The sequence below is a fragment of the Daphnia pulex genome, chromosome 3 (assembly GCF_021134715.1).
Source record: "Daphnia pulex isolate KAP4 chromosome 3, ASM2113471v1".
In the NCBI taxonomy this organism is placed as follows: Eukaryota; Metazoa; Arthropoda; class Branchiopoda; order Diplostraca; family Daphniidae; genus Daphnia; species Daphnia pulex.
This window is the reverse complement of record NC_060019.1, coordinates 4,996,639-5,007,822: the sequence shown is the minus strand read 5'-3', so window position 1 is coordinate 5,007,822 and position 11,184 is coordinate 4,996,639. Positions and strand designations below refer to the sequence as shown.

At 37.7% G+C, this 11,184-nt stretch overlaps 1 protein-coding gene across 2 annotated transcripts; it reads right to left on the bottom strand.

Moving 5' to 3' along the window:
* Positions 1–5,078: 5,078 nt before the first annotated feature.
* On the bottom strand, positions 5,079–10,858 carry LOC124191579 (ribosomal protein S6 kinase 2 beta-like). 2 transcript variants are annotated; one of them, XM_046584879.1, is made up of 16 exons: positions 10,707–10,858; positions 10,230–10,333; positions 9,816–9,851; positions 9,431–9,562; positions 8,503–8,584; positions 8,207–8,367; positions 8,018–8,124; positions 7,758–7,935; positions 7,513–7,678; positions 7,278–7,427; positions 7,066–7,220; positions 6,818–6,946; positions 6,665–6,754; positions 6,333–6,607; positions 6,041–6,249; positions 5,079–5,912 (listed from the first exon to the last, which is right to left on the bottom strand). In XM_046584879.1, exons 2-16 carry the CDS (start codon positions 10,287–10,289, stop codon positions 5,614–5,616), a joined length of 2,229 nt encoding a protein of 742 aa, XP_046440835.1. In that variant the 5' UTR covers positions 10,290–10,333; positions 10,707–10,858; the 3' UTR covers positions 5,079–5,613. The 2 variants fall into 2 exon arrangements, with proteins under 2 accessions (XP_046440835.1, XP_046440836.1); XM_046584880.1 differs by having other exon boundaries at positions 10,230–10,351; positions 10,707–10,844.
* Between the last annotated feature and the right edge of the window lie 326 nt (positions 10,859–11,184).

Genomic DNA, 11,184 nt, shown 5'->3' with positions numbered 1-11,184 from the left:
TGATGGGGTGGGTGTGTCGATGAAAACACGAGTCACACTGTTGTGCTGTACGCACGAACATAAAACAAAAACAAACTGTTTGTCACGTGGGAGATGTGTCGAAAAAAAACGAGTCACACCAATCATGCTGTATGCACAATTAAATGTACGCCATGTGATGAGGGTGGGTGCGTCGAAGAGAACGAGTCGCACCGTTCGTGCTGTATGCACGATGAGAACCAAATCCGTCCGTCACGTGGGGGATGCGTCGCAAAAAACGAGTCACATCGATAGCGCTGTATGCACTATTAACTGTTCAACACGCGTTCGGGGATGTTCAGGGGTAGTAGATTTAAGTACGGCACACTTGAGCGTAGTGATTGGGCTTACCACATCGTTTACACTTTCTACCTTGGGCCGGGCAGGCCGTCAAGGGTTTACACCGCGATTTTGAGCCACAGTTCCAGCAGCCCGTAAACTTGTCGAAGTCCAATTCACTGTCACCTTCGGGCGGTTTGTCCGTTTCACGAGGTGGTGGTCGGTCCGACATCTGCTTAGATCGCCTGTAGTTTGAAGTAGTGCCTTGGATCGCTGCTGCGTCTCCGGTCTTCAAGTTTTTTGATTGCTTGTTGGAGGCTTCAGCTGTCCGAATAATAGTCAGCGCTTGATCCAGCGATAAAGTCGCACCTTGTTCAAGGAGTTTCACTCGCACTTCATCACTTTCAACGCCGAATATAAGTTGGCCTAAAATACGAGTTTTTTCACAATTCGCACAACAATCCGTCGCGAATTCACATTTCCGGGCTAAGTCCCGCAACTCACACAACCAATCGTCTGCTGATTGTTGCACGCCTTGTGTCTTTGCCGCGAACTGTTGGCGCCACACGTGGCGGTTGCGGCCGGCATTGCAACGAGTACGGAGGTGGTCGATGATGACCGTGTGGTTGTCAAGCTGCGTGTCGGTTAAGCCCATGGAGATAACCGCTTGGAGTGTGTCGGTTGACAGGCATGATAGCAGCGTGTGAGCCTTGTATACGGCCCGCTGACCTGCGTCCAGCGCCGAATCAATCGTCGACAGGCTGAGAAAAATCGTCCATTTCTTGTGCCATAGTTCGAAAGAATCCTTGTATTCGTCCAGGTCGAAAGGTGGAGGTTTGCCGTACGGTTTAAACGCCGCCATGTTGATGTACTTGTTCCAAAGCCAGCCAATGTCAAGCCCACTTTCGTCGCCCTCCAGCTTGGAGAGAGAGAGAAAAATGAAAACGGGATGATTGCTGCTGACCACTGACACTGTAACGTGGAGACAAGAACTCAAAATGCACCGCTTAGTGGCCCATCAATCACGATAGCTACCATGACAAGGACCGACTAAAGCATGACGACAAAAAAAATGTTCAAACGATTGCTCAATGGCTGATAAATCACGATCGCTATCATGAATAAAGCCAACATGAGCGAAAACTTCACCTCAAACCAAAAGTTAAAGTCGGATGCCTTGGATAAACGTGGATGCAGAAATGTCTTCTTCCGATCAAATCGAAACAATGGCGGACAAGAATGTTAGGCCACACAATAGTCACTAGTCAACTGGGTAGTGCCGTGCGCAGCCATGCGGTCGTGACGAAAACTGTCGCGACAACACAAAAACTGCAGTTCACACACACTCTGGTCGGGAAATTAACGCCACTAAATTGTCACAATAAATTGCACGATGAATGTACCTTAACTGAAACGACCCTACCAACTGCGCCATGTGATGAAGTCGAATAAAGAGAGAGAGAGATTGCGGCTCGATTCAGTATATTGGGACGACCAATGCTCTGTGAAGAGCAGACAGAGACTGAGTGGGAGTCAGAGTGAGACAGAGACATAGGGAGGGGGTCCTCTCCTATATATAGAGCCGATGGGTGCCGTGTTGCCAGATGGCATATCATCACAAGGAGTTCGCAAACGCTTGTAAAGAAAAATAAGCAGCTAAAAGCTCCAATTCGTTAATGTGCCGTTCTGCATCGGCAGTAGTCCATAAGGTCTCCTAGACCGAGAGCCATCACAAACTGCAACCCCAGCCAGGTAAGGGAGGCGTCAGAAAAAATAATCAAATCAGGATTGTCGGGGAAAAAGGATTTGCCATTACGAAGTTTGAGATGAGATGCTCACCAAACCAAATCGGCCTTGGCGGGTTCAGTGAGAGAAACCATTTTTTTTAATCTTCATGGGCGTGCGACAGATAGAAATTTTTAATTTCCTAAAATGGTCTTGTGCAAAGGGGACTGAGGGGATAGCCCAAGAAAAATTCCCCATGACCTTGGCCAGGTCCCGCAATTTTACTCGCCCAACCTTGTCCGACATAATTTCTTTGCAAAGTTTTACAATAGATTCGACCTTATTCTGGGGCAATGAGAAAAATAGGCAAAGAGAATTAACCAACATGCCCAGATACTCAAGGATTTGTTGAGGCTCAATAACCGATTTTTAAATTAATTATAAAACCTAGCGATTTTAATAGACTAATAATAATTTTTAGGTCAGCGAGAAGACCGTCCCGAGATGTGTTCAAGATAAGCATGTCATCGAGGTAAATGATTAACCGGATGCCACGCTCGCGTAAATAAGCCACAACAGGTTTTAAAAGTTTCGTAAAGACTCGCGGGGATGAACAGAGACCAAAAGCGAGGCATAAATACTTCTTATAGTGCTCTGGAGATAGGGGCACTAAGAAATAAGCGTCTTGTAAATCGAGTTTAACCATCCAATCACCATGTTGAAGAAGGTATTTGACGCATTCCAGACCTTCCATTTTAAAATGTTGGTAAGAGACGAATGCATTCAGACATTTTAAATTAATGATTGGCCACCAACCGCCCGATTTCTTAGGAATTGCAAACATGTTGGAAATGAAACCGTCGTCAGAGCTAGCATTAACGGGCCTAATTACACCTTTTTTTCAGCAAAGTTTTGACATCTTGGTCGCAGACAATTTCCATTTCTTTAGACATAATATACCTTGAAGGGACGGAATGTTGGATGGGGGGTTAAACAAAGTCAATGGCATAACCGTGAATGACTGTAGATAAGATCCATTGATCATCAGTAAGAGAGAGCCATGCGTCTGCGAATTTGCTCAATCGACCACCACTATGTGACTGAACGGGAGGCGTTTTAGGAAAAATAGGGGCGTGAAACAATAAGAAGGATTTACATACCTGTTGTTGGCGCCCTGGGCCGGCTGCTTGAAGTAGGGATTCCCTTTGTCGCTCTTCCCGCCTCTGTTGAAACCACTATTCTGGATATTAATGCTGCCGTACGAGCTTTGACTGCGGCCGCCATTGCGCCAGTGGGAAGGATAGAAAAATTTAATTTTCAGTCGTGAGCTTTATGTTTGTTATTGAAACCTATAAGAACATTGATTTTCATCCAATTATATTGCCAAATTTTGAAATAATATTAAAATAACAGGTTATTGGCAACACTGGTGATGGGGAATCGAGGGGAAGAAAAATGAAAACTTATAATTCGTGTTTTCATTTTCGATTTCATCACTATAAGTGAAACTTTAAAAATTTGATCTTATGACCACACATAGAGCTAATGCAGCTCTTTTTATTTCAAGAACTTTCCCACCCTATAATATTACGTAGTTACCGAATAACAGGCCTCCAAAGTAAGCCCATTCCCTACTGGGCCTCTAGGCCGTACGGATAATTAAGTAACGCGATAAAAACCACATATCGCGTTGATGAAAAATTCCCCCAAAAAATCACATGATACCCTAATATTAACCTTTGAAAAAAATGTTATTGAATTCCACAGAGAATTCTATTTTAGGGAGCGTTTTGAAAAACGCGTTTTCCCTACTGATCCTCTTAGCCGTACGGATACTTTCGGTACCCACTGTATATTAAATTTACATTCCATTTGCGTTTATTTTTTTCTAGAAACATAAAATGGGCCAGACAAAAATAACTATAAAATAACCGTTTTTTTAGTTTTGTTAATAACTCATACAGTTATTGACAAAACTCAACCAAATTTCATGCCAAAGTAGATTGTATGTATCCAAATAACATACTATTTTTTTTTTTTTTTTTTTAATCTACTATTTTTCCCCCTACTGTCCCTCTTGACCCGGTGTCCCGGCATACTCCAGTCTCCCCTACGGAGGGACTGTCCACCATAAGGTCCCTTTTAAACAGCTTTCCGTAACGCATGGAGTTGGAGCCCTGGATTCCTTGGCGCATGGAGCATGGAGTCCCTCACGATTATTTTTTTTTGCAAGAACATCGTTCATGCAATAACATCTAAACTTCAAACAAACTGATTTTCGGTTTTTCGTCCTTTTTTCAAACAAATTTTGGGTCCCCCTCTCCCTGGCCTTTGCCTTGGGGATGAGCCGGATTCATTTCGGTTCGGCATTTCGGTTTGTCTTTCAACAATTATTGTGGATAAACTAATATAATACTATACTTTTTTGAACATAATACCAATTAAAGATGAGAAGATGCTTAATTGGATAAAACAATCGGCATTAAAATGCAAGAGTCCCTTTATGCTATTTGCATTTAAAAATGACCAATATTTAAATGTTAAAGTGTACATATTTGTTTAGTTTTAATTGATTTTTAATCAAAAACTACAACGATTCGATAAGGAATAAAATTCTCTGTCGATTGGTTGTGATCTCGATCTCAAAAATATAAAACCAAGGACGCAAAAAATGAAAATGAATGTTTTTTATTTAACGGAGCAAAATGAAAAAAAAACTATTTTAAAACGGCTTTAACTAAAGAACCGCTCAAGATAATTTTTTTTTTACTCGGTAGTTATTTTTTTCGTGGTTTTAAATACATGGTCCAAATTGGAACCAAATCAGAATCTTCCGCGCGCCAACAATTTTAATTCGAAAGGGTGCGTTAGTAAATCAATATTGACCTTTTAAATACAAAAAAATTAAATTTTTAAGGTTTATGCGTTCAATTTTCGAGGTTTATGATATCGCTGTGCTAGGATGCTAGTCTTTGTATTATTTTGCATGTAGGTTAAATACATTTTACTGATATAAAATGGGAAAAAGCTTCAAATTGAAACATTTTTTGATAACATTTTCATCATTACTGTGTATTCTATTCTTTCATATACAAACCTGAGGCCATTGCAAAGGAAGAATTTCAAAATGAAAAAAAAAATGCTGAAGAGACATTAGGTGACCAACATTTCAAAGCACCATACTAACCGTATTGGACCTCATGAAGGAGAAACATCAGGATTTCAATCACGTAAAAGGGGAGGATGTGTGTAACGATATGAAGAAACGAGAAAAGCAAGAAACTCAAGCAAAATTTTACCATCAGAAAAAATACATTGTTTTAATGACAAAAGACATTCTTTTGGCACAGCCCATTGCTCACCTACTAATCCTCGCACCCTAAAATAAGTGTGTTAAACTAAATTAAATGTGATGCATTTGTAGATGGAACAATTGAACATTGAAACGAGAAAAAAACAACGCACATATAAAAACCTAAAACAGCGCAAAAAATCAGTTTGAAAGCATATCTTCTGTAATAACAAACACTGGAATGACAACGGTTAACCACTCAAAGTTTGATAGTTAGAAAAGAAACAATTCTTTCTAGCCTAAACATCTGTTGTCGTTTTAGGACGTGATTTACGTCGTCGCATGGCCAATTGTGAAGTTTGAACTGGTGCTAAATGTGGTGCTAAAGGCGACGAACTGATGGCACGGTATGTTGCGGCTACGGCTCCTTTAACTAGACGGGCATCTTGCATTGCCAACTGATTTTCTGGCAGAGTGTGGCGTTGCTGAATCCACGGATGAGCTACTACTTGAGCGGTTGTTAGACGCTTGGCAGGATCTAGATCGAGCATCTTACGAACGAGGTCTTTGGCAGGAGAAGAGACATGATTCCAATTTCCTATGTGTCAACAAAAGTTTCAAACAGATACGTAATATAAATTTTAATCACTTTACCCAAGAATTGAAAAAGAGAAAGACAGAAAATATTTTAATATACTTTAAAACTATTTAAGTTTTAAAGTTTACCTGAAATAAGATCGTAATTAGCTTCTCCAATTCGATGCAAAATGGCATCAGCAGAATCATGTGGGCCATTAGCGAAAGGGGTATGACCAGCAAGCATAGTATAAAGTAAAACGCCTAAACTCCAAACATCACACGCCTTATCGTAACCTTGTCTCTTCAATACTTCAGGTGCCACAAAGTTTGCTGTATAGCATGGTGTCATCAACAACCTTCATGATTTTTTGTTTAGAAAGCAACGGTCAGAAATTGTTCATACGGCATAACCAAAAAAAAAATAATAATAATAAAATACCCATTTTCTGCTCGCAGTTGCTTAGCAAAACCGAAGTCACAAATTCGCAACGAATCCGGCTGGGCTTCAGTGTTTGCATACAGGATATTAGAAGGTTTCAAATCACGGTGAACAACGCCATTTTTGTGAAGGTGCTGAACAGCTGAAGTAACGACAAACATTGTAATACTGGCCTCACGCTCACTAAAATTCTTCTGTCTGAGAATTCTGTCAAGCAATTCACCACCACGCATCAACTCCATTACAAGGTACACGTACCTCTCGTCTTCATAGATCTAATATAACAATCTTTATCACCATAGAATAATAACATTTAAATATAATATACATACATCACGAAGAGTAATTACATTTGGGTGACCTCCGTAACGAAAGAGGATTTCAACTTCTTCTTGGCAGTCACGCTTCGATTTGTCGATTATCTACATACAATGCATTTTATAATTATTTTGAATTACTGCTGACTATGTTTGACCAACACCGACCTTTACGGCAAACTCTACTCGAGTGGCTTTGTGCAGGCACTTCTTGCAGACAGAGTAACTACCGATTCCGATCTCCTCTAGAATTTCATAATCCTCGGCAATTGAATTCAGCTTGGCGGCATAAAAATTCTGAAAAAGGAAATAAATTTTTATCACTTAATAGTGTACATATCATATTTTTAAACGTTAAAAAAAATACATGTACATATGTGAAAGTACTCTGTCTATGCTGAAATGTTCAAACTTACTTTAGCCAAGAGAGCATCAACCATCCTTCCAGAAACGACATAATTAGAAGCACTAGTGTTACCATTGCCTTCATCTGGAATGAGGAGTGGATTGACAAAACTAAAACCACGAAAAAGTTCATGAGCCGTGGCACTGGGCGGAATTTCAGGAGAATCTATGGAACAAATGGACACTTAAGTTCACGAAGTATACGAAATATTTAGTTGTTAACCTTTCGGAGTTTTGGAGGTATACTCTGTATCAAAATAGAATGCATCATCGACTCGACTAACTGCTGGTTTGTAGGGTGGTTCAATTTCCTTCTTCAATAGTTTATCCCAGTTGATGGTTGAAAAAAATGGATGCTGCTTGATTTCGTCGACTTAAAAAAAAAGGGAAAATTTGTTAGAATCTCCTTAAGAATATATTGATTTAAATATTTTTTATTTAGCGCAAAGACTGCATACCCGAGCTCAATCGATTGTCTGGATTACGTTTGAAAAGAGCTCGCAATAAGCTCTGCGCTTCGCCAGATAGAAAACCTGGCATTCCCAATTTAGCTCGAAGGATCTGCGTCATTGTTTCCTTTCGATTGCTAGCTTGAAATGGGAGCGTTCCAGTCAGCATTTCGTACTGGAAAATTATACATCACTCGATTTAAAGAAAACTTGATAACAATGATAATATTGCGGCATCGACTGCTATTTCCTACCATAAGGACTCCATACGACCACCAATCAGCAGCAAACGAGTGTCCTTTGCGAGATACGACTTCAGGGGCCATATACTCAACCGTGCCACAAAAAGAATACGCTTTCTTGTCATCCAGTGCCTCTTTACTTAGGCCAAAATCCGTTAAAGAAATATGGCCATCGGCATCTAGTAAAATGCTGTTGAGGGATTAAAATTGAAGACAACGGTTATTTTAGATAAATTGAAGCCGAGTACAGAAAGAAAAAGCGCAAGACAAACTTTTCAGGTTTCAAGTCGCGATACATTATCCCTAAGGTGTGAAGATGTCCCAGAGCCAAAGCCAATTCAGCTAAATAGAATTTAACGTCCTCTTCTGTGAACATAACCTTGATTTATCCAAAAATAATTACCAAATGAGTAATCAATATCAGTAAACACACAAATTTATAAAGAAAGAATAATGAGCACCTCTTTAGACAGTCTATGGAAGAGATCGCCTCCACGGAGAAAATTAAGAATAAGATAGAGTTTTCCTTCCGTTTGGAAAGCATAATGTAGTTTAACAACAAAAGGATGACGAACATCAGCAAGGATATTGCGTTCCATTTTCGTTCGAACGCGATCTCGAACTGTAAAAAAGAAGAAAAAGTTTTAATTTACTGATTTTAAACTATATTTTAGGAAATTATTCTTTAATTGTTTGAAATATAATACACAAAACCGAGGCAACAAAAAGTGCCAAGGCTACATGCGAGAGAAAATACCTTTTAAAGTGGCCTTTTTTAATACTTTCATGGCATACAATGTATTTGCATCTCTTCCAACGATTTTACGGACGAGAAAAACCTAGAGAGAAAAATGAAACCGTTATATGTCAAAATGATATTCGTATTAAACGGCTGGGTTTATACTGCTGATTGGGCAATGGGTATAAAACTCATATCTTAAAATATTTTATAACCTCTTTCAGATGCGAAGAGAACATTTATTTATCATAGGGAATGGAGCATAAATCAAGCTTTTAACACGATACACTCAGGTCTATCAATTACTCATTGGTGCACAAGAAAGAAAGGGCTTTAAGACGCTGAGTTTGTCTCGAATTGTTTTTACCATCCCCGAATAATGATATGCAATTTTTCTTACTAAATTTCTGAAAACACAGATCGATTTTTATTTTATTTGGCAAAATTTGCGTTATCAATTATAATTATATTGTAAATCAGTTTTTTTTCTTCAATTATTTTTTTTTCTTCAATTATTTTTTTTGTTCTTCAATTATTTTTGTTTCTTCAATTATTTTTTTTTTTTCTTCAATTATTTTTTTTTTCTTTAATTTATTAATTACTTTTTTTCTTTATTGATTTCTTTTTTTTTTTGTTTTAATTATTACTGGTTCTATTGTAGGTCATCCCCCAAAATCTAATTTCGGCTACTCAAAACTTACATACTAGTTTCCTCACTTTAAGTTTTTCTTATCACCTCAATTAACAAAAATTTCTTAAGATTATATAAATAAGTGATGGTCATATACTGGAAAGGCGAGCTAAATAAAATCATTTTATGGTAAGAAACATTCGAAACGAACAAACAAGCTTTTCCCGGCTAGCTGAATCCTCGAATTTACTATTATTAGTTATATTAATATAGAAATATAGATATATAGATAGTATGAATATAAACATATCTCACTTTTCCAAAGGATCCTTGTCCCAGAACTTTGAGCAGTTCAAAATGCGAAGCTTCGGCTTTTTCGTATCCATCTCTGGTCACATCAGTCAATTCAATTTCTCGGTCTACTTCATTGCAGTATTGATGGCTTGACTACGATGAAACATTAAAAGTCAGTATAGTGTAGACAACACATAGCCCAAACAACCCATGGTGGTCATGAGCAGAATGTGACAGTAGTAAAACATTCCCTTTTAAATTAAATTCAAGACAATCAAATTATTCAGTTAATTCTAGGTTTTAGGTCCGCTACAAATTTCTCATTTCATTGACAACAAACTTGATTGAAAATTGGTCAATAAAAGGAGAGAACAATGAAGGACATTATACTAGTATAACTACTTACTTCGACATCATCCACAAGCATTTCTTCTGGGTTGTTCTAAAGAAAAATGAAAAGATAAATCAGTAATAAAAAGGAAAATGGAAAACTTAGTCAACAATCTTGTCTAATGCACCCTATTGATTTTTCAGAGAAGTACTTAAATTATATGTATGCAATGTAATGATGACTACTAATTGTAATATAAAAAAGAATTTGATAAGCAGAAAAATTATAAGTTATTGTTTTTTTTTAATGTGTCAATGTATAGGGCTTATATCTATTGAATTATTATTATTGAAGGTAATCACAACATAGGCCTACTTTAAAAACTATAAGAAAATTATTAAGGAAATACATGAGAAATGAGTTCAAATCAATACTTAGTAAACTATGGAATCAGTGATTTGAAATCAAAACAAACAAAAAATAACTTACCTCCGTCTCCTGTTTGATTTGAACCTTTCGCCAAGGGTCTGCAAACTGTGCCAAAGGCATGGCAGCATTGGGATTTGTCACACTATCAAAATCCTCTAAAGGCACTGGAAACCAGAAATTTTCTGGAATAAACACTTGTTCTTATTCACAGACAATCATTATGGAAATGAAATTAATTCTTAGGATATGTGAACAATAAATGCAAATTAGAAAATCAAAGTACTTCCAACAATTTACAAGCAACCAAAGATGTCAGTTAGGTTAGGTTTTCTACATTAACATGAAGAACTGTCTAATTTACTTATTAAATTTAGAGGAAAGGAAAAAAAACATCACAAGAAGTAGAAACTGTACAATTCTTGTCTCTGCCAATATTGATAAAAGGATTATTCAACTCTTGAGATAAATAAAGGAAATGGGACCTACTTACGTCCAACTTAAAAATTGTAACTCAAGCATAAATAGCAACATTTTTACCTTTATTTTCTCCTGTATCTAACAAATTTCCATTAACCAAAACTTCGATTGGATAAATTACACTACACTACAGCAGTCGGCAGTTTTTAGGTGTGGGCGAGTTTGTCAAAGCGTGCGAGGTTTTGCTTTATTACGTTAGATGGCGAACTCGGAGAACACCATCTAGTATTCATTTAATTAATCAATAGAATTTCCTAACAACGCTTTGGCAACGTTGGCAACGTTGCGTCCCACCGTTTTTAATTTCTCAAATTTACTTTCATTTATACTTTTTATAGTACAGTCAAACGAATTACTTTTGATTTTCGAAACTGGAATTAATTGTACACCACGTTATTTTCTTCGTGAGCTTTATTTTTAAGTATCTTAATCTAACTAAGCTATGGTAAACCCCCTCCCCCCCCCCCCCCAAAAAAAAAACCCCTGAGCGGATATAATTTTTTTTTACCCTTTTTCGACCGTCGGGACAAAAAAAAAT

What these genes read in the sequence shown, in the direction of transcription:
- LOC124191579 (XM_046584879.1), bottom strand. Translation starts at nt 10,289, where the DNA reads ATGCCTTTGGCACAGTTTGCAGACCCTTGGCGAAAGGTTCAAATCAAA. An exon ending in TGCTTGTGGATGATGTCGAA is followed by an intron (nt 9,563 to 9,815) that starts GTAAGTAGTTAT and finishes GTTTCATCGTAG; the next exon opens with TCAAGCCATCAATACTGCAA. An exon ending in TTGATGCTCTCTTGGCTAAA is followed by an intron (nt 6,947 to 7,065) that starts GTAAGTTTGAAC and finishes TTCCTTTTTCAG; the next exon opens with AATTTTTATGCCGCCAAGCT.